The following is a 23,763-nucleotide window of genomic DNA, read 5'->3' as shown; positions in this document are numbered from 1 at the left end:
CTATCAAGCAATTACCAGACCATCGTTAATAACATGCACCCCCTTGGAAAGCATTATTATCATAATAATTATTCCTATTGAGTCATAATCGAGTTGACATATCAGCCTGTCCCAACTCATGTGTGTGAGTGTGTGTTAGCAACATGTACTAATCATGTTGTCACCCTTTTGCCTGGTTATCATGGAGACACAACGTGATGTAAAAGATGGATTTGTCAACCAGATTGTGTGTGGGTGAATGACTGTGTGTGTGTGTGTGTGTGTGTGTGTGCACAAGAGGGAGGGTTTTACTTCTGAGAAAAACAGCACAGAGAGTGTGAGTGACTTGTGTACACACTCCTGCCACCTCACTGTGTTCACTTGGCAAGTCAAATAAGACAACAAATACATCACAATGGAGGGAAATGGCATTGCCACCTAAAATCTATATTAACCAGAATCTAATTATAGTATATACTGTAGCTTTTAGGACATCAAAAAGACATAAAAAGTTGTAATGTTATGAGAAAAATTAATGTCATGCCAATTGTCCCAATAATATTTTTTGGAATTTATTTACTAAACTGCATAAGAGCGGGTCTTTATTTGAAGTAGGGCGTTATTGCACTTGTTGCACGGCTGTGAGACCATGCTCTCTGTTTTATAAACTCCTGATCCAAATGTTAAGAGCAGTTCTGAGCAATGAGTTTGATTTGGGCATGCTTGTTGCTCCAGGTGATGAAGATGGTCCATTTTTGTAAACATCCCTCACCATCCATTCTCAAAGGTTCTCTAATCGATTTATATCGATAATGTGAAATAGATGAAGCCTGTTTCACTTCAACAGCTGTTTGGTTTCTCCTTTTTGGATTTTGAAGCTCTATTTAGAACCTCCTTAAGCTCCAACGGTGCAAAATGCAAATGTTTGCAATAATTTTCAAATATTGAATAAACTAATTTGTTTTAAACCCATGGATTTAAGGATATATTGTATTCCTTGTCGCACAAAGGCAAAGGGTTTTACTCGTCTTTTGGCGGCTTTATTGGGCTTTGTAGAAAGAAGCTAAAGATCTCCCATCTGGCTGGGTCGCACACATTCACTAACACGTGCTTGCCTGCCTGCACGCCGCCTCAGGGAGTCATTATGGCAGATGAAGACGGGAGATGAGGCGTCACTTATAACAAACATTTTCATTTCCTGCACGGTGTAGAGTACACAACCAACAGTAAATGAATGCACGGGTGTTGAGGAAAGAAAGTTTTCTAGAGAGGAGGCTTCATCACGTTGGCGGGGATGTCACGTGCACACGCACACACACACACACACACACACACACACAAGCTGCATTCAAATTTGTCTGGGTGCAAATTGAAGTTATTTTCCAGGACAAACACTTTGCTCCCTGGATGTGCCATCCATTAGCCTCCTCAAACAGACCCACCTGTACCCAGGCCAGGTTGATGCCACAAAAATGACACATCTTACACAAGTTGCATACATTTTTAGCTCTTTATTTTTCTTTCTCTGGTAGAAAACACACAGCAAAGACAAAAAAAAAACAAATACAAAATAGAAAAATGGCACACAGTTCACAATACAGTAAGGGCTGTACAATACAATACTGCTTTGGCATTTCCAAATAAAAACAACAAACAAAACATGGAATAAAGTGCAAGTTTTCCATTCCTTTTCTCTTTTAGGTACATTCACAGGTTGTTTGTTTTTTTTTCCAGACTTTTCTTGTTCACAGCATTTCTCCCTCCAGAATGTTTGCTGACACGTTAAAGTGCAGATACCGAATGGGTACCACTTTACATACAGGGAGTTTTGTAGATATATTTATTTAAAAAGAGATCTAAGTTGTAATACTATGGGGAAAAAAGTAATCATGTTACAAGAATATTTTTTTTTAATTGTCAAACTTCTACTTCAAATATTTTTCTTGTAACTCTACATCTTAAAAGGAAAACCTTTTAGGACATTTTGCCCACCATCCACAATCCTTTCTGTGTTTTCTAAGGATATAAAAATGTTAACATGCTAATGTTAGCATGCTATCACAAAGCATGATAGCGCTAATTGTTCATATGTGTCTACCCATGAAAACTGGTAAAAAATGCTATTATGCTAATATTAGCATGCTATTAATGCTAACTTTAGCATGCTAACACCTAGCATGAAAGCGGTAAGTGTTTATGTAAGTCTACCCATAAAAAGAGCAAGAAATGCTAGTATGCTACTGTTTGCATGCTAACACCTAGCATGAAAGGGAAGGCTAAATGCCCCAAATAAGTGCTCTGACCATTTTTTTTGAAAAAAATTGTTTCTCGTAGCTGTAGCTTGGTTAATAAAAAGGTCAAATTATGTAAATGAAGCATTGTTGGCAATTTTGAACGTTTTATAGGCCGAATACTGTAAGTGCATAACATTACGTGCATTCTTAGCTGCCTCTTTTTTAGCTGTTTTTATATCTTTAGAACACACAGAAAAGGATTGTGGAAGATGGGCAATATTGCAAAAAAAAAGTGCAGTTTTCCCTTTAACCTCACAACATTACAACTTAATCTCATAACATTAAGACTTTTCTTGTCACCAATTTGAGAATACTTACTTGTAATATTACTACTTGGGGAATGTGAATGAATTCATAAACCGTGGCCTGAATGTAAAGTGGTACCAGAGAATGCATGAGACCGCTCTTGTGTTGGTGAAGTCTTCACTGTCAGTCACGTGATGCTTTGTTCTGAGCCCCCTTGAAGAGCACCGGCAGCTTCATACCTCACTGGGCGACCTGGAGCGGTAGGCGGCGTTGGCCTGAAAGCAGCCACAGAGGAGAATGTAGATGGAGCGCTGGATCTCAGCGTTTCTGTAGGCGTAGATGATGGGGTTGATCATGGAGTTGTAGGTGGCCGGCAGCAGCGTGGCGTATGTGTACACCGACGGGTACTCCCGCTCGCCCACCAAGCAGTAGATGGCAAAGGGCAGCCAACTGGCGCCGAACGTTCCCAAGATAATGGCCAAGGTGGACACGCCCTTCTTGGTGGCGACGTAGTGCGAGGTGGCGAAGAAGTGCTGCTGCAGGGCGATCTGGTGGGCATGGCGGCACACGATCTTGCAGATCTTGAAGTAGAGGGTCAGCATGAGCACAAAGATGGCGAAGAAGGACACGGCCAGCAGCGTCACGTTGCTGCGGGTCAAAGGTCGCACGATGCTGCAGGTGGACGGCTCATCCAGGCAGTTCCAGCCCAGGATCGGCAGCAGGCCCAGGAACAGGGACACCCCCCAGGTGCCGAGAAGCATCAGGTGCACGTACTGAAGGGTCTTCTCTGAGAAGTAGGTGAGGGCGTTGTAGAGGGAGAAGTAGCGGTCGACCGTGATGGCCAAGAGGCTGATGATGGACGCCGTGAAAGACGCCACCAGAAAACCCACAGTCACAAGACTCACAGTCTGGGATGAGATCACGTACTGAAAGACGAAGTTGAGGATTAATCCCACGCCGGCCAGCAGGTCGGCCGTGGCCAGGCTCCCGATGAGCACAAACATGGGAGTCCTGAGCGTGGGCGTGTAGAAGATGATGGCCACCACGATGGCGTTCTCGCAAGCGATGACAGTGCCCGACATGCACAGCATGATGTCCCACGGGTTGACCGGGAACGCAAAGGGGGCGGTGGAGAACTCCATGGTGCCATTATGTTCCGGCATCTCCGCCTCCATCCACGGGAGAGCTTCCATTGCCGAGGAGTCATTCGCCGCCAGCGAGTCATTCATATCGCCACGCCGGCTTCTCTTGCTCCTGCGGATGCAATCAGAAGACACTGACTTAGCAAAAATAATACATTTGCACCTCATCCTTAACATCCGTTGTCATATTGGATGCATGATAGCACTGCTATGCAATGTTTATGTCTCAGCATTCACACATCATTAATGTGCACGCCTGTCTCTCAGCAGTCATATGACACGATAACCCTACAGAGTGACTGTCTCTCGGGATTAAACAAGACTTTCAGAGGCACAATTACGTTGAAAATGCTACTTTTTCTACCTCACAGTTTAACACCACTATTTTAGAGTATAGTGTTTATCATTACCCAAAGATGACACATACACAACTGAGTACGCAGTGACGTGAATACTAGTCTCTCAGCATCGTTAATATGGATGCATGTCTGTGCTTATTTAAACAAAAACTCGATTCATGCAGAAATGCAGCATTCACGCCTCAGCTCAAACTATATACAATCTTCATTTATCACAGTATCTTTGAAAATATTCTAGTCCTGGGGTAAAAAAAATCCATATAAAGAAGAGAAACATGTTTTTAAAAGGAGGAATCCCCCTTTGAAAGTTGTTGGGAGCTGTCCATAGTGCTGGAAATGTATCACACATGCTCCCATAACAAGTACTCAGTGACTAATGTCTGATAAATTACAAGAAAAAAAAGAGGCAATTTACCTTCCGCCAGAGTTGAGGTTTGCGTGGAAGTGTTGATCTCCCACCCGCCGCCCCCCCTTCAGGCTTCCACGCAGAGGACGGCAGGTAGTGGCTGCTCTCAGGTGAAGCCCTTAATCTTGTGCCGCTTCCCACGCGTGGGACACACACCCAACAAGGCAGAGATGGTGTGAAGCATTGGCGAGGAGAGTGAGGAAAGTGACGGTGGTGTGAGGAGCGGCCGGAGGACGTTCAGAGGAGATAGCTTTAAACGGTCGTGACGTCACGATGGGGAGGGGGAAGGAGGAGAAGGAGGAGGAGGGGCGTGCACGGAGCAGGGATGTTTCCACTCTTTTCAGACATCAGAACAATCAAGTATTGGATGATGCTTCATTCATTGGCCGGCCACTTCAATTTCATTAAGTTAATTAATAAATACACAATAAAATATATATATATTTTTTTCCCCCCAATTTTTGCTCTGGAAATCTGTAGATTTTCTCTCGATTCTCTCTATCTAAAATTCCCGACCCAAAAAAATTCATTTCAACCAAAATTTGCTTTGTAAATTTGCTATAAAGAGCAGCCAAATAATATATAACAATATATAAATAGTATATTTTTAAAAATTATTGAGACTGAATTAAACAAAATAATACAAAAATAAATAAATAAATATTTATCTAATTTAAGACATATTTTCCTGCTAAAATGTGCTCTAAATTAAAGAATAAAAAAATTATTAAATGGAAATAAAAATATGCAGTATGCACGGGGAGAACATGCAAACCGCACATATATTTCCTCCAAACTTAAGAGGCCAAAAATGTACCACTTCCACATGGAATGGGAGGATAACTTTGCCAGACATGCCATGACTTCATGCAGTGTTAGGGTAATGTCATGTAAGGTAATAATAACCCCTGCGATCCCAATGAGGATAAGTGGCATAGAAAATGAACCACTTGGTGCATTTGAATTTTGTTACCCGGGAGGACGCTCCACATGCTTCTATTATTATTAAGTTCAACCATGGCTGTCCTCACTCATGCGAAAGGTTATTCAGGTGATCTCGATATTGCAGTTTTGGAAAAATGAACTGCATTACATCAAAAAAACGTTACATCAAAAGCAATTTTCGATGAGTTGTTTTTCTCATGCAATTCGTTCAAAAGCAGCTCAGTCGTGATAATTACATTCTGCTCAGAATAATTATCAACATCATGATATTAGGAGGATGAGTGTGTTAAAAGTTGAATAAGCGATGCGCAGACACACACAAGGCGTCGTCCTATTTGAACTGATTGGTCACGTGCTTCACTTGAAGTAGCGTGCGATGTTGTGAGCCCAATGAGTGAAGCCCTGGGATGAACTAGGAGGCGGGCTAAAAAAGCACCATAGAAATACAGTGTGGTAACCAGTTTTGGTTTCTAGGCAACAGTTGTTTGGACACCTGTTTCAGTGGCTCCGACGATGAGGAGGAAGATAATGAGGGAGGCTTGTCTTCATCCATGCGCCCAAGTGGTCACATGAAGCGGCGAGTGACTCACTGGATAACACACACACACACACACACAAAAAGAGCCCAAAACATTGCATTTTAAACCCGCTTCTCACTGTTTAGAAGAATGGGATCAATTTGAATCAGCACCGAAATAGGCTTACATAAAGAGATGCAATTATTCATTTCCAGTCCACGTGATAGGAGGCTTCTTAAGTGATGAGACACCCGCCGTTAGAAGCAAACACATGTCCTTCCATTGGCACGGCTGGCCTTCAAAAGTGCTCCACTATCTACAGGCCACAGAGGAATGATTCACCCCTAAAGACTCCCACTGCATTAAAGGAACCATATTTGGAAACTTAAAGAGGAATACAACTGTTACTTCAATTGTATCTAGTATATTTTATCTATAGGAAAGAACGGAAATGATCTGTTATAGGGTCAAACCTTTCACAACTGTACAAGTAACCTTTTCAGTAGTTTTATTGTTCTTATCTTTCTGTGCTATTCAAGCGTAAAAAGAAGTTAATCACCCTCATAAAACAACCATAATTTTCCGGTAGTGAACCCTTAAAGCTAAATTTTAATCAGTTCCTTTACTTCAGAACTACTACTAATTGTTTAAGTCAGTGAGGAAACGGTAGGTCTCTCTTTCACAAGCCAATCACAAGCTAATTTATTTTGGCTCTAATTTTAGTTTTTGCCTTTATTGTATTGTATTGTGATAAAATTAATTTATGTGATGTAGGATTCAATGTTAATAAGATTCAATATTAAGAATATTTCTTAGTTCAATCAAATACAGTGGTTTTTAACATTATTAGAGCCTTGTAGACATGAAATAACACACCTATGGTCACATATAAGCTCCTATTCATCATTGTGTACAACACAGTAATGCTGCAGCGACTCGAGGCGGCCATGAGCTAACATGCTAGCCACAAATATATTTCTTCCAAACTTAAGAGGCCAAAAATGTACCACTTCCACATGGAATGGGAGGATAACTTTGTCAAACATGCCAAGGCTAATGTCATGACTTCATGCAGTGTTAGGGTAATGTCATGTAAGGTAATATCGCACTGTTTTGTGTTACTACTGTCGCCTAGTGAGCAAAATACTACATATCACTTGTATTTGAATATGTTTGGACTAATAATAGACCATAGTCTACCACCATTTATTAATTAATTTCTGGAAAAAAAAAAACATGATTAAGCGAGGGAGCGATAATCGAATCGCGATATTACAAGGGACGACTGTAAGTGAACATAAGCCTCCCAAAATGGTGGACAACCTGCCAACAAGAAAAGCACGTGTGGCGTGAAATAGGTTGCAGTTTAGCAAGCTAAAAGTGGAACATGACGTCTGCACGGTGATTGCAGCAGGTTAAAACGGATGATTGCCGACGAAGGCGCACTCAGATGAGAGATACACGAATAAAAAAGGTACAATTTGACAAATGTGTTTGACCTCTCTACGGGCGCTTAAAAAAAAGCCTAAACCACTTCACTTTAATCTTGAATGTAATTTCAATTAGCGTGGTTGCAATGGTGGAAAACTGCACTTAATGCAAACCCAGTTATAAACATTAATGTGTTAGATTGACTGTACAGGTGCACAGGTGTCATTTCGAGAAAACTCATGCAAATGTCGTCAGGTATGCTCGGCAACCTGAGACAGGAAACAATGGTGTAACAGCTGAGGGATTAGACCCTGCTTTAAATACCTGCTGCACATGTCAAACTCCCAGGTCACCGTCCCAGTGTTTGCTCAAGGAGAAGAGGAACTTCCGTCTGTCATTTCCTCCTCCGACAGGTGTGTTGGCTGAGAGAGGACAGACTTCCTGCATCAAGGTGTTTTTAAAGATCTGGAACAGATAACCTTCCTGCATCACTTACATCAGCACTAAAATGCATTTAAAAAAGACATTCATGTTACTGTGGGAAACATTAGCTGAAGTTATACCATCTACTGGATAAGATCATATTGCTCAGTTTTGTCAATGTTTATGTCGTGCCCCCCCGAGTGGACAGACGACCAGTGTTGTTTAAGCATGAATAAAGACATTAAGAGAAACTCAAGTCCCGGGGGCCAGAGTTGGCCCATCCTGTGATTTTATGTGGCCTGCCAAAGCCTGGAAATAATGTGCTATTTAAAAAAAAAAATTGCTCGTATCCAAATCTTAAAAATTGTGTCATTTATTTGTATTCATTGTATTTTTCATTTTATTTTAGTAAAAAAATATTTTAAAATTTTGTTTGATACTATTTATACTACTGTTTACACTATACACTATAATAAATAATAATAATAAAATATTTTGAGTTAAAAGTATTTGTTGTCAGTTTTTACAGAAAATTTGCAATTGGAGTTTTTTTTTTTCATTTCAAAACCCCCAAATGAATTATGCAATTGTTGTATACCTGAGACCTTGGTCACCTCCTCCAGTTCCAAGAGGATGATTAAATAATGTAAGTAAATAAAATAATGAGACTGTTATACAGGACACAAATATGGCTTCACACTTACAGGCGGCTCTCTGAGGCCATCCAGAACTGCGATGTGGCCGACCCTGAAAACAAGTTTGATGCCCCGGTCCTGGATAAAATAGCAGACTGGGGTAACCATGGTAATGATGGTGATGCTTGGTACAGAATATAAATGGAAGTTCATGTTAAAACTTTAATAAAATGGCAAATGTACTTACTTTTTCATCTCATCTGAATCCAGTGGTATGAAAAAATGAATGACAACGCTCTCCATCACATGCAGGCAGCAGGCGTGGACCCCTCCCCTCCTGTCGTCGGGCTCACGAGGCTCAGAGGGAGCGAGCGGTGGTCAGTCGCAGTGCGCGTGTGTTCCAAGTGTCACTCTTCAGAACATTTGTCATTTTTTCTGACACCTAAGATTGAAGAGCAAACTGACATAACGACAAAGTGTGACACTCGGAAAGAGGAGAGAAATTCAAAGGATATGACAAGAGACTTCTTGAAGGGTTACAGTCGGCAATACAATTCAATAAGACCTCTTATGTGAGACAGAAATACAATTTGTCACGTTCATGTTTAATTTAGAAGTGCTAAGAATCAGCAGGAAACAAAAAGAAATGTATGAAGACACAAAACAAAAAACGAAATCCCAACAAAATGTACATAGAAATTAAAACATACATTTATAAATTAATGCTACTTAAAATAAACATTTGAATAATAAAAGTGGCAATTTAAGATAAATCATTTACATCAATATACGTACATATTTTCATTAAAAAAACATGTAATTGCATTTAAAACACCAAGTAAGAGACCCCCAAAGTTAAAAAAAAGGTTCAAAACAACAGCAATTAAGTCCAGAAGCAGGACGTAGGGCTTATTTCCCCTCAATAAAAGCGACGTGTCATGGCTGGAGAAACATCACCCTCCGTCCTCCGCTTTCACATGTATCTGTTTTTGACGTACTCTCTGTACATCAACGTGTCCTCCCGACATAAAGGCCTAACGCGACCTTGGCCCGCCATCACATGGCTCTCAAAGATGTCACGGCTGTCTCGGTCTACCTGCGGAGGGGACGCGGCATAGACGCTGTCCTCTGGGAAGCTGGAAACAGGCTCCCTTAATGGGCAGAAGGGAGAAAAAGCAACCAATGAAACCACTTAAGTGGCCTGAAGCTACTGTAGATAGTGAAAGTGTGTGTTATATGTGATATAAAAGCCAGAGTGTGATCAGCCAACAGGAAATAAATCAATCAATCATAAAAGGATATTACAACTAATAAAACAAAACACATAAATATACAGAATAATAAATATAACATTAATAGCCAAATAATACTAATATGAAAGATGTATGTCTGTTCTGCAAAAAAAAATCATAACACATAAATACTTTGATTGGACTATGACAAATCATATCATTTTATACAGTGGACTCAGAATCTGAATGGTTCCGAGGGTCAAATGACTCGCAATTTGTCCTAAAGCCCCCAAGGAAAATGTCAAACCCAAATAAGAAAAAGGCGTGTTCGGCTGAGACGTCATCCGGTTCTGATAAAACTGCCTAGATACTTCTCGCTTCTGGCCTGTTAAAGGAACTAGTGAACTGAAAGTGACGCAGCTGATGGAGCCAATCAATCTCGCGCTTGGGAGTTTGGAGATTACATAACTTGTGAATTCATCTGCTTTGACAAGGTTAGCTGCCTCCAGCATTCATTACGCCTTTTTTTTTTATTTTTTTTGACATTTCACAGGTTTATGTTTCGCTTTTGGTGTGACGCTGCCGCTCGGCTGGGAGGGAAAAGGTTAGATTGTTCCGAATCAATATGTGATTATGCGCCCGCTCACTGCTTACTCGCTTGACTGCTCTGACTGGTGTTCAGGTGAAGAGCTCGCCTTGGCAAACCTATACATTTTGGTTCCAATGATACATCAATCAAGATGGGTGAGGTTGGAGAGGTAAAAGGTCAAATCATTCCAGGGAAATTCTCATCTGATCAGATGGTTGTGATGGCCATACGGCAAAGGAAAGACTCCGTTTGGGGTTTAAACATTTTTTCAGATGGCGTAGCAGTTTCATATCATATTCGTATCTATACATTCATTCATTCATTTTTTACCGATTATCCTCACGTGGGTTGCGGGGGTGCTGGAGCCTATCCTAGCTGTCTTTGGCCGAGAGGCGGGGTACACCCTGGACACTGGTCGCCAGCCAATCACAGGGCACATATAGACAAACAACCATTCACACTCACATTCATACCTATGGACTATTTGGCATCGCCAATTAACCTAGCATGTTTTTGGAATGTGGGAGGAACTCTGAGTCCCCGGAAAAAAAACCCATGCATGCACGGGGAGAACATGCAAACTCCACACAGAGATGGCCGAGGGTGGAATCGAACTTGGGTCTCCTAGCTGTGCGGCCTGCGCGCCAACCACTCGACCAAGTAATTGATAATAGTTACAGAGCTGATTTGGACGATATCTATCAACGTTGTACCCTCAAAGAACAAACAATATGTAGTAATTAAACATTAATTAATAATAATAATAAACATGACAAAACATACGTTTTTGTACTTAGTCATTGTATGAAGTCAAAAGGGCCCAAAAAAACCCATAAAAATTTACGACACCGTGGCTGTGTAGGTAAATTCAGCTATTGTTTACAAGAACTTCCTGTATACAAGACGAGTTAATTTGTGGACATCGTCTCTCACGAGCGTAGTTTCCGCAGCTGGAGGGGACGCTCGCCACAGTGCCTACCAGAGTCAGAGTGAATGGCACTTTGCGGCAAGCCGGACTGGATCAGGACCAGAGCCGCAATGGGTTCAGTGTGAGCTCGGAGTTATTGCCACACAAATATGTCATGTTTGGCATTTGGGACATGTATTTTCCTCATAGGCAATTTGTACTGTCTGTCAAGCATTTGCAGCGTTTCTTGAAATACAGGCTTTTCAACTCAGCAGCATTTCTTTTGCGATGACTTTCTGTGAACGCACACCATTTTGTTTGGATTTAATGTCAGCGACTGGGGAAACTGCCTAAATGGGCTATTCTTATTCTTAGTTATTTGATTTGCTGACTTTGCACACCTCTGCTAGAGCACTGAGGTCTTGGGACCGGTTTCTCATACATTAAGATTAAAAATAAGAGGAGACAGCCGAGCTTTTGCAGTCGCAGGACCTAAATTATGGAACATTCTCCCTCTGCAAATTAAAACTGCTCCTTTTCTGGAGTGTCTCAAATCAAGCTGTGCTAGATGTTCTTGATTCTGGTTTAAATATTAAATGTTTTTTTTTGTTATTATACTTTTCTTATTGATTTCATTTTATGACGTGTAATACGTTTTTCCTTTTTTTAGTATTTTATTTTATTGATTTGTACAGCACATTGAGGCACCATGAAATGTTCGTTTTTAATGTGCTTCATGATGAAATGATAAAGAAAAAGCATGGATGGATCCATTTTATTCATGCAACTAAAGAATTAGGACTTCTTAATCAATAACAAAATCCCCGACAAACTAAGGTATAACCCCTGCCTTGATCGATGCGTCACCCGCTCTGAAAGGAGGTGGGTGGCGCCACAAGTGAAACCATGTTTTGGGTGCTATAAGAGTGTCTTAAAATAGTGCTGTTGCACAACACACACCTGTGGGAACGTGTGGAGCTCAGACGGAGGGAAACTGAGTGTCTGAGGCTTCCACGTGCACACCTTTAACACCTTTAACTGTAAAAACCAAAGCTGGGACATCACTTTTCTTCACATGGCCTTCTACCAACTATTCTACTTCAAAGTCTTTAACGCTGGTTGAAGACTTCCAGTGAATGTCTCGTGTTTGCATTCAGCACCGATTACAACTTCACCTTCGCTCAGCCTTTGACGATGATGAAGGGCTAACCTTGAGTGGAGATGGAAAGCGGTTAGCTTATGCACATTCTTTGAATTCTTCTGTGCATTCAATGCAGAAAAGAAATATTACTTCTTTGAACATTGCGTCCTCACTATTGCAGTTTTTCAATAATGTATCACTTAAAGGGGATCTACTATTCTCATTTCCTTTGATTAAGATATGGACTCCACACAAAAGCTTTCTATATCTTCCAGAATCTGCACCCATTCCAGTGGTCCCATTCCTTGGTTTTAATTTATTCTACCCAGCGGCACGGCGGTCGAGTGGTTAGCGCACAGACCTCACAGCTAGGAGACCAGGATTTGATTCCACCCTCGGCCATCTCTGTGTGGAGTTTGCATGTTCTCCCCGTGCATGCGTGCGTGGGTTTTCCCCGGGTACTCCGGTTTCCTCCCACATTCCAAAAACATGCTAGGTTAATTGGCGACTCCAAATTGTCCATAGGTATGAATGTGAGTGTGAATGGTTGTTTGTCTATATGTGCCCTGTGATTGGCTGGCGACCAGTCCAGGGTGTACCCCGCCTCTCGCCCGAAGACAGCTGGGATAGCCTCCAGCACCTCCAGCTTGTACCCCGCCACACCCATATAAGGAAATCACCGACTGAATGGAGTTAGTCGGTTCTCCCAAGGCTCACTGTGTGCAGGTGTTGAAAAAACCTCTCTGAAACCGATCGTTCAGAGCCATCCCAAACTTCTTTCATTCATTCAAGTGGAACTCAGGTACAATATGTGAAATACTACATTTTGTTTACTGCAATTCCACATTTTGTTACTGTATACGTAGGTTATTGTTTTTGATGTACATCTATTTTCACTTATTCTGAACTTTTATATTTATATTGTTAATCCTTGTTTTATTTTTATTCTCATTTTTACTTTCTACAAAATGCACCGTGGAGTTGCACTCAAATTTCGTTGTATGCAATACAATGACAATAAAGGCAATTCTGATTCTGATTCTTTCAGGGCTCACTTCTAAATATGCAAACCTAATTATCTGAAACTTTAGCATCGTTTAATGCGAGAATACAAAATTCTAACTACATTTATGTGTCATAAAACTGGGAAAAGCATAATAGGTCCCCTTTAATAAATGATCGATGTTTTGTGGTTGAATAAGGCCTATTATTAATATTTGGCTAGAATGCGCCCCCTTGGATCGTGAGGCCCACAGTGCGAGTTCTTTGGACACCTGTACCGTAGGAGGCTTTAAACCTGTTTTCCTCTGGTCCCCTTATTGATGAACTTATCTGTGCTTTTGGTTTTATATCCTAGTGGCATTAGCAAAGCGAACACAAAGGCGGATTTTATCATTGTGATGACCAGTATGTGCAAGAGCCTGACAAAGAGGCAAATTGCTTGTACCGCCGCACATTTGCAGGCCACGTGTGATTTTGTATAACGAAATAAAGAACCCATGAATAACAGGCTAACAGCAGGCATTTGAGCAACTAACCAAAGAGTTGTTGGGTTACGAAGATAAAACATCTCACAGCTAGAAACACCCCTGGACACCACTTAGTAGAAGTAACCTTTTAAATGCGTAAATTCATACGGACACTGCAGACGCTGGCACACGTGAGTGAGGATTATTGTGGTCGGGCTGGACGCGCGCTATGGTGTGTGTTTTCATGTGTGTCACGTTTTACTCACAAGCAGATGATATTTGCCAAGTTGAGGTGTTCGCTCCTCGCCGTTAACTTCTGTTGGCTCTCGCCCAAGCGTGCAAACCTGTCAAAACACACACACACACACACACACACAAAAGACTGAATTTTTGAACCGGTATCATTTGCTTTAAAACACATGTTAGACATCACAGTGTCACGTCGGCTCTTTGAGAAGAGCAAAGTATGAGTCTGCAGTAGTACACACAAAAAAAATACAAAACAACAAAATAGCTCCCCTCTGGCTCCTGTACGGGAGTTTTAATATTAATACACTGATTAGCTGAGCTGTGGAGGGAGCTAACATGTTTGGAAGCGGTCCAACTTGTTGCCTTCATAATGAATGCACTTTCATTCTCATTATGTGCCACTGCATGGAGGAGAGAAGCTACTAAGCACTTTTAAAATAGTGGAACCTCAACAATGGGGGGTGGAAAACAAACTGTGCACCATTGATGGCGATGATAACCATAGAAGCAGAAACTGACACACCTGTACATCGGAGTATCTGGCAACTCAAGACGATTTGAGCAATACAATTTCATAAATGTCAATTACATTTGCACTTGAAATTAATTCATAGATGGCCAGTGAAAAACAAAATAGTGCCGGTTTGAGAAGGTGATGGTTAGCCATCAAAGAAAAAACAAAACAAAACACAATAGTCAAAATATTAAGACAAAAAAGTTGTAATGCATGAAGGAAACATAATCTATTAGAAGTATTAAAGGAAGCCGCCTCTCATTACGATTTGCATTTTTTTACAATTCAAAGGCCAAACTTGGAAAACATTCTAAATAGATGGTGGGCATACTCAGCCAACAAACGTGTCGCTGCGTGGAGCACGTCATCACTCCCGCACCGATATCACTATTGGCATAAAAAAACCCAATACCGATATCTCATTTTTATGCCATTATCGGACATCCATAATGAAAACAACACCCAACCCGACAGAAGGAATATGCTGACGTGTGCATCCTACCGGTTGTAAATCAGCAGGTCGTGCTCGGCAGGAAACTGGGCCAAATCTAGTCCGTAGGGTTCCTTGGTGGCGTGCTGATGGGTCTCCTGAGGAATGGACGGGGTAAAAGCGTTGGGGTCACGTACGACTTTAAAAGAACATGTGCTGTGTTAACGCTTGTGCTTAGGCTTTTCTGTGACACTATTCCTCGAGATGGAGGAGCCTCACTCAAATTGAAGCTCCACCAAGCACTAGAAGATGATGATGATGCTTGTTTCGGTCTGTCCTCTCTTAAATTAAGTAAAAACCAAGCACGAATAGATGATGTTGTTTTTTCAGACCAAGCTGGGACCCACATTTTTATTTTTTATATTTATTCATTACTTGATTATTTTATATTGTTTTATTATACATTTATTTATTTGTGTTTAATTTCGTGTCATCTTTTAAAACATTAATACATGTCTTGTGAATGGTTGTTTGTCTATATGTGCCCTGTGATTGGCTGGCCACCAGTCCAGGGTGTACCCCGCCTCTCGCCTGAAGACAGCTGGGATAGGCTCCAGCATCCCCTGTGACCCTCGTGAGGATAAGCGGTAGAAAATGAATTAATGAATGAATAATACATGTCTTCTGTTTGGACTACTACTAAATGGCTAAGTTGCCTTGAGACAACAAAAAGCGACAAACAGCGAGAGAGGCCGACAAAGTGTGTGATGAAGGAATTAGGAGGCTGTTCAAATTATGATGCTTGTCAAGACGACTTGAGTGGTTTTATTTCCCAGGAGAAGAAGGCGATTAATGACTTTCCTGGCAGGAGACTGTTTGTCTATTCAATTCAATTTATTTATATAGCGGCAAACCCCAACAGTAGTTATCTCATGGCACTTTACACATGAAGGTCACATTCATAAACAAATGAAAACACAGAACTACCTGAAACTCCACATGCAAGCACTCCCTCTGTCTGGACCGGTTGGGTTAAGGTATAAAAATAGAGTAGCGGCATAGTTGGTAGAGCAAGCCGGAGGTCTTAGTCTTAGTCCAAGGAACACTGAGTGTCTCTGCATATCAGCGTAACTAGCCATCTTACACTCCTTTTTGGGCACTTTGAAAAAAGGATTTAATCAAAACTTTGAAAAAATTTGTATTTGTTTGTAACATCTTTCTGTGTACAAAATACCCCATGTCACGACGTGGACACCTGCGGCTTATATACTTCATGTACATATCATCCAGAATGAATATGCAACCCACCGGTTGAGAACCTCTGTTCTACACTCTCCTGTTGCCTTGCAAAACTGTTCTGGCGCAACAGAGAATACAACATACAACAACAGAATGAGGTTTGTTAAAATGTGACTCTGAAGTTGCAGTTTTGATGATGGGGACAATCTGACCCTGGATGAATTCAATTCCAAAATCCAAACAAAACAAATGGCTGAAGGACAAACGTCCAGAAATGACTTGTGTTCAACCTTAAGAGGTTGCTCTGCACAGAAAACTTTGGTTATTAAAAATGCTGGCCTCAGGAAATAATCTCTTGCATTAAAACAATCCAACTCTGCCTCTATAAATTTCCAGAGACCAAGAGGTCTAGTTATGTAACAGCCAGTGCACACACAAGAGACTATTCCTAAAGCCGTCATCTGGGCTATTATTCTCCCAGACTGTTTTCTGCCACGGCAGCAAAAATACTTAACATAACGCGTTCAATTTCTACTATATTTGTATTGATCTGCCTTGCCGGGAGGAAAGAACGAGGAGTTAGGGTGTTCTCGGAGCGGGTCCAAGAAACTCCAGCTGTGAACACACACACGCGCGGTCCCGACACAATCCCAAAAACACACACAGGCTCTCCCAAACAGAAACACCAGAGTCTCATGCACACACACACACCTGCACAAATCCACCCATGCACATGCGAGCTCATGTTCTGCCATATGGAGGTGGAATATGGAATGAGTGTAATTACATGGCAAACACAGTAATGATCTGACGTTTAAATATTTCAACAGTATTATGTACTACAGGCTCCCCAGGCAATCTATTGTGAGGGGACGGGCTTGGAGGCAGCGACACGAGACCCATGTGAGTGAGGCGGTGTGTGCCCAACACGTGAGAGGCCAGTGTCCAAAAACCAACATATTCAGGATAGGCCAGGGAAGTCAAAAGACAAGCAAAATTTTACAAAACTATACCAACTATACCATTTGCCATCTTAAATCTGAACCCCTTGTTCTGTAAAATACAGTGGCACTTCGGTTAGCATACACGTCTGTTAGCCTGTTTTTTCTGTTAAATTTATGGCCAAATTTTGCCTCAGTTTACTTACATTTTTTGTATGCTATGGTATTTATATGCTGCGTGAGTCCAACTATGTTCTTAATGTATTTTATTATTTTTTTAATCACAAAACATCCTTGCGAGCCTGCTAGCCTATTAGCTTGGTAATACATGGAAACAGGAAGTCAGCTCGGTCACCTGTCTATGATGTCATCAGTGGTTGACTGACTAGAAAAACATGCTGCGTGTTATGGGAAAAATGGATTCTGTTACTGTCTGTTTTGATTATAATCATATTTTCTGTAACAAATTCTGGACACTAACCACGGTGACATCTATAGCTAGTAGCATCCCCATCTTTGTAGTCTTTTTGTTAAGCATGGCAAGGATATGCAAGTTTTGGGGAAATTTTCTACCCTGAAACTAACAACTTTTGCCCTTAAAGGGGAACTGCACTTTTTTGGAAATTTTCCCATCATTCACAATCCTTATGTGAAACATGAACACATATTTTTTTCCCTTTTCTGTGCATAATAACACAAGAAAAAAAGTTAACGTGATAATTAGATACTGATAGCTAAATATTGTAGTCTTTGTGCTAAGCTAGGAGTTTGCTTTACTTTTGATTTGTTTGAATTTTCCATAATTAGGAAATAATGGAGTCTGTTACTATAATCATAGTAAAATTGAAGAAGATCACTTGTCACAAAATGTCACACTGTTTCGTAACAGGACGATGTTGGCCGATAAACAAACTGGGCCACACAAATGAAAAATGTCATGTCACGGCTGATGAAATATGATGTGAATCACAAAAAGAGAAAGTGATAATAAATGTCAACTGCCATAACTGTCAGACTGGTGTCAAAATGTTGACGTGATTTAACCCAAGACTCAATATGTGAATCACTTAGTGGTTCATTACTATACACCTAGGGGACCGATATTGTTTTGCTTCTTTAGGAGTGTAGCACAAATTCACAGTCCCAATTCAAAACAGGAGGACAAGTGTGGCCATTTTGCTGAAGCTTGAGCTGAAATTCTTGGAAAGTGGTGGCGAGACACAGCAGGGCAGGTTCATTTGGTTTGAAGAGTCATTTCTGAGAACCTGAGCTCTGCACTTCAGTAGGTATCATTACCAATTTAAAATCGGAAGCACCGAAAATGTGCAATTCATTAGTGCGTTTGACTCCTTCCACTTGATCCACCTGACACACTGACCTACTACTGCAATCTGGGTCAGTGGCAGACGGAAACAGTCCACCGGGGCGTGAAATACATACTGCTACAGTGATAAACGCATCTGCTGAGACATAAATAGGGAGTAAAATGAAGTCCACTTGGTAGCCTACTTGGTAAAAACATGAAGAAAAAAAACAAGTCCATATTTGACCTGAATATAAAGTTAGATTACATTGCAGCCCTGTTACCAGTAAATAGCTCCCAATCAAATAGCTAATATGAATACACGAACCAACATAAAAGGTCAATATGTCATTTTGTTCTTTTAACACAGGGGTCAGCAACCCACGGCTCCAGAGCCGCATGTGGCTCTTCAGCCTCTTTGTTGTGGCTCCCTTTGCAATGTTTGAATATTTTTATGTGGGGAAAATGCACGTCTTTGTAATGACTTTAAAAAATCCAACTTTGTGTGAGACTATGAATGCATCCGGGCTGAGTTCTGCTGATTGGATGAGCAGACAACTATGCTATTCAGTTCTCTCTCACACAGGTAAGCATGGAGGAAAAAAAAAAGTAATACATTCCCAGAGCTATTTGACATTTCTAAAAAATAAATTAGAGCTCATTAAAAAACAGCGGCATGGGAAATTGTTTGCGCCAGAGTAAACAAATTATGTAAGTTTACAGTAATTTACACATACATTGATGTAAGTTCCATTGATGGATCTTCAATACTAGCAAGAGTACTTAACTCGTCTTTTCTTATCTGAACTACTTTGATAACCCAAAATTCCCTCCAAATTTAAAGACCAAAACAATGGAAGACTCATAATTAGCTCAGCATGTGAGCTTATCACAGCTGTTTGTCGCTAGCTAAAAGAAACAGGCTGCCAGTTCAACCAAGATAACCCTACGTTTTGGCATCCGTTTCATATGCACCCTCACTGCACTTCCATTTGTTGTATTCTCAGAGTTTATAAGACCTTGTTTTGCGGCTCTAGGCTATTTTTCTTTAGTGGGCAAGGGGGTGAAAATGGATCTTTTCATAGTAAAGGTTTTTTAACACAACAGTATGCAGGGGATTTTTATCATTAAAATACAAAACACACCACATGCTTAGCATGTTGGCCACACAGCCAGGAGATTCCAAAAATTCTAAATTGTCTTCAGGCTACCTGGATCTTGGAGGTTGAATAGTACTGCGAATAAAGAGCTTTGAGGCATACCTCTTGTGTGCGACTGCTTTCTCCACCATCTGTATAAAGTTTGATTGGGGTGGAGCGCTGAGAGACAGAGGCGTCGTCATCGCGGTCCTCCTCGGAGTCGTCCTCTGATGAGCTGGAAATGGCCTCCTCGCTCGGCGGAGGAGGTGCGCTGGCTGCTGTCTTCCTCTGGAGGAGCGTTTCTTCTTTGTTGCTCTTATTGCTGGAAGCAAACCACAGATGTAATAAAAGGTCCCCTGTGATGCAGGGCTTTTTAATGACATTCTAACAGTAATATGCGTCCCTAGAGCCTGTATATGAGCAGAAAGTGTGATTTTGAAGTTGTGTGTTTAACAGACCCCAGTTTACTAGTATATGCCCTCCACTTCAAGGAGGAGGGAAAAAAGAGGCTTCTCACAGAACTCACAGAACTATGCTAGTGATGCTAAAGTTTGTGTCCTGCCCCACTCCTGAAAGAGAGACAGAGACACACACTCTGTCTGAGACAGGCAAGGACAAAGACAGCTCATTAGCATTAAAGCTACAGACACACATAAAGGTCAGTTCCCTTTAGATGGCTAGTTACGCTGATATGTAGAGACACTCCTCAAAAGTTTACTGTCTATGCACAAGTATGCTATTGTGTGCTTTAAAAACAATGCAATATGGGACCTTTAATGTGCAAAGAAAGATGCCGTTTTCATATATAAACAGACTATAGCTGCGACTAGACTAGATTAGTCAAACTACTCATTCGGTCGCGGGACAGAAAAATTAATCTGCAACTATTTCATATTTGATAAACACGAGAGTCATTTTTCAACTAAAATGGCTTTCACCTTTTCAAACAAGATTCGGCATGAGACAGATCCATCAATGTAAAAAAGTAAACTGGCACGTTTTGGCTTGCAAGCTAGAAATGCAACCAAAATGCATTCCACTTTGCATCCTACACTTGTTTATATAGCTGTACAGTTGTCCCTCGTGGTGAGTTAGAAATAGTATTCTGGTCACGAGGCATGTTACATTGATGAGGTATGTCTGATATGACAGAGTGGAAAAAAGTCCTCCTCTCATTCAGTGTGGAAGTGGTAACCATTTGGCTTCATACTTTGTTGTTTTTCCCCACCACGTTTGAAAGAGAATTCAATGCTAACTAGTTAGCTCTGTAGCATGGCTAAAGTGGCCATCTCGTGTCCTTTCAGCGATCCTGTAACCTGCTCTTTACAGTTGAGCAGTGTGGTGTAAACAAAGAATAATAGGAATGTAACGGTAACTATAGGGGTGTTATTGCAAGTCTACAGGGATCTAATAATGGTAAAAATCGTATTTAGAAAGTCATGACCAGGTTTTCTATGCTCCAACGAGAAAAATATTCAATTTATTAATATTGAATACTACTTTGTGGGAAATAATTTATTGCTGTTGGGTCTGTGTGACTCTATATGTTTATCATAAATGTTATTCAACAAAACAAGTCAGGTTAAAATGAAACAGTTTGACAGTGAATCTTTGGGAGGTCCACACTGGATGTGAACCCAGCATGGTGCTAAATGGTATGGTACTAGCTGAAACGCATGAGCACACATTAGCATAGACTCCCTGCAGTGCCGAACATTAAAGCATAAACAACAGCAGTACAGAACCCAGGAGAGGGGCCCCTATCTGAGGCGGAGGTTCTGCTGTTCAGGAGCTGCAGGTTTCTAACCATATTCCATTAAAGGAAAGGTAATTTAAGTTCCTGGGAGGTAGAATCAGTGCTGATATCAGACAGGGAAGATGAGGAAAGGATGAAAGAACCTCGGTTGCTGGTTAACAGACAACATGTATGTGATTCAGTCGCAGCAGGGCAGAGTGACACAGAACTTCCAATGAGGGAAAATAACAACACCACCCGACCAATTTGGACAGAGACTTACCCCAGCACTGATTTTCCTGTTTCCTCTGGCTTGCGGACAGTGAAAGGGCTCGGGTCCACTCCAACTGTTTTTGGCATGAACTCCCTTAATGGAGAGTGAATGAGAAAGGTAAAACACATTAGTTGTCATTTAATAAGAACATAAATAAAATACATCGCCGGGTGTGTCGCACCTGGCAGAGTTGGTCATGGCTATGCAGAAGGTGTCGTCAAAGGAGGTCAACTCGTAAGGCTTGAAGAACTCTGTGTAGATGTCGGTGCTCTCGTCGAAATGGTTCACTCGTTTGACTGTTACCTTCTTCATGGTTTCTTCACAAGGGACTATGGGAACCAAAGCAGCCATACACACACAAAGATAGTTTGTTTTAAAGCTGTCATGTATCCCAACAGCAAGAAGGAGCTACCAGTTTTTGTTGATATCTCAAGTACTGTTACAAACACAAAAGAGTTACCTGTCAATAACCTGTGTTCTGTTATAATTAAGGCGGGGAAAAGAGTATCAATTTAATTTATTTTTTAAAGAGAGAGTGGTTAGCGCGCAGGCCTCACAGCTAGGAGACCCAAGTTCAATTCCACACTCGGCCATATGTGTGGAGTTTGCATGTTCTCCCCGTGCATGCATGGGTTTTCTCCGGGTACTCCGGTTTCCTCCCACATTCCAAAAACATGCTAGGTTAATTGGCGACTCCAAATTGTCCATAGGTATGAATGTGAGTGTGAATGGTTGTTTGTCTATATGTGCCCTGTGATTGGCTGGAGACCAGTCCAGGGTGTACCCCGCCTCTCGCCGAAGACAGCTGGGATAGGCTCCAGCACCTCCTGCTACCCTCGTAAGGATAAGCAGTAGAAACTGAATGAATGAAAGTATATAATTTTAAAGTAAAAGAGATACATATGTGGTGTTGGAATTGCACTGATGCTGATGTGTTCCGATCGGAACAAAGTTGTGTGTTGTGTGCGGACCCAACACTGTGCCTCCGCCTGCCGTCATAACAGAGAGGTATGGCCGTACACTAAAAATGTTTAACTGCCGTTATCGTGTTATTTTGTAACAGCACGAGTTATAATGCATATTAAGTTACCTTCATCGTAGGCGACAGGCAGATAAGACAGTACCCCCTCTGACCACCACAATGTGTAGCTGAGAAACAAAGACAAGATACACAAATGTGTTAACACCACATCCCAAAAAAGTAACGCCTTCTGCCCAGCCTGTACTCTCCTCCTCCGAGACGCCACATAACCTAGATCACAAAATTGGCTTGGCTGGACCTTATGACTGCACAACTCCCTATTCATTCAGCATGACCAATTTGAGTGAATGCGGGGATTGTAATTTCATGTGCTTCTTTGGTTACTTTGAAAACGCTTTGAAAAAGTGATTTCAGATGCAGACATGTTAATTTTTCTGAATAATGGCGGAGCGACCTTGTGGCCTGAGGAAAACTGGGTCTACTACTATGCAAGCAGTAAGGCCAACAAAGAGCCAACAAAACACTCACAATCAAGCGCTGACAAATACTCACATGAAAAACTCATCATGGCCTACTTATACACAAGCGTCTACCTGCGTCTGTCTATGGGGAGGGCCATGGTGCTCTTCTGATGCAGGTAGAAGTCAGTGGGTAGCTCCCATAAATGTGGGCTGGACTCTGCCGGCTGGTAGACTTGAAGAAACAAATTGATGGCATCCTGTCGGTCAGCATCTGGGAAAACATTCAAGATACTTTTTCACTTATTCATTTTCTACCGCTTATCCTCACGATGGTCGCGGGGTGTGCTGGAGCCTAACCCTGGACTGGTCGCCAGCCAATCACAGGGCACATATAGACAAACAACCATTCACACTCACATTCATACCTATGGACAATTTGGAGTCGCCAATTAACCTAGCATGTTTTTGGAATGTGGGAGGAAACCGGAGCCCCCAGAGAAAACCCACGCATGCAAACATGCAAACTCGACATGCAAATCGAAGAAAGCTGGGATAGGCTGAAGCACCCCTGAGAAAATGAATGAATGAATAATACTTCACATGAATAATTATGGTTATGAATTTCTCAAAACCGTAGCACTTAAAATTTTGCTTATTAAATACCTTCAATATAAAAAAAGGTCAGTGTAACTAAGAAATGCAATCATGAGTAAATGTATGAAAATGGCTGTGCCCCTCTCTGATGCGTGTGTGCGCACCCTCAACACCACCAACCTTTCT

The 23,763-nt window shown here is 41.4% G+C and overlaps 2 protein-coding genes across 2 annotated transcripts in view; both read right to left on the bottom strand.

Moving 5' to 3' along the window:
* Positions 1 to 1,693: 1,693 nt before the first annotated feature.
* Positions 1,694 to 4,641, bottom strand: gpr6 (G protein-coupled receptor 6). Its single transcript, XM_058057125.2, has 2 exons — positions 4,436 to 4,641; positions 1,694 to 3,773 (listed from the first exon to the last, which is right to left on the bottom strand). Exon 2 carries the CDS (start codon positions 3,746 to 3,748, stop codon positions 2,753 to 2,755), a length of 996 nt encoding a protein of 331 aa, XP_057913108.2. The 5' UTR covers positions 3,749 to 3,773; positions 4,436 to 4,641; the 3' UTR covers positions 1,694 to 2,752.
* A 4,032-nt stretch (positions 4,642 to 8,673) lies between these two features.
* The window catches only part of fig4a (FIG4 phosphoinositide 5-phosphatase a), a 36,339-nt gene continuing 21,249 nt past the window's right edge, over positions 8,674 to 23,763 (bottom strand). Inside the window, exons 17-24 of the mRNA XM_058057126.2 lie at positions 23,116 to 23,254; positions 22,631 to 22,689; positions 21,722 to 21,869; positions 21,550 to 21,633; positions 19,655 to 19,853; positions 14,982 to 15,067; positions 13,983 to 14,060; positions 8,674 to 9,529 (exon numbers count right to left, since the gene is read on the bottom strand). Of these exons, the coding sequence (XP_057913109.2) occupies positions 9,352 to 9,529; positions 13,983 to 14,060; positions 14,982 to 15,067; positions 19,655 to 19,853; positions 21,550 to 21,633; positions 21,722 to 21,869; positions 22,631 to 22,689; positions 23,116 to 23,254 (971 nt within the window). The 3' untranslated portion in view covers positions 8,674 to 9,351. The remainder of the gene's footprint in view (positions 9,530 to 13,982; positions 14,061 to 14,981; positions 15,068 to 19,654; positions 19,854 to 21,549; positions 21,634 to 21,721; positions 21,870 to 22,630; positions 22,690 to 23,115; positions 23,255 to 23,763) is intronic.

This window comes from Doryrhamphus excisus, linkage group LG19 (assembly GCF_037039965.1).
Source record: "Doryrhamphus excisus strain RoL-2023G ecotype Guam linkage group LG19, RoL_Dexc_Guam_v1.1, whole genome shotgun sequence".
Taxonomy (NCBI): domain Eukaryota; kingdom Metazoa; phylum Chordata; class Actinopteri; order Syngnathiformes; family Syngnathidae; genus Doryrhamphus; species Doryrhamphus excisus.
The sequence above is the reverse complement of the archived record's forward strand: the minus strand, read 5'-3'. Positions and strand labels throughout refer to the sequence as shown.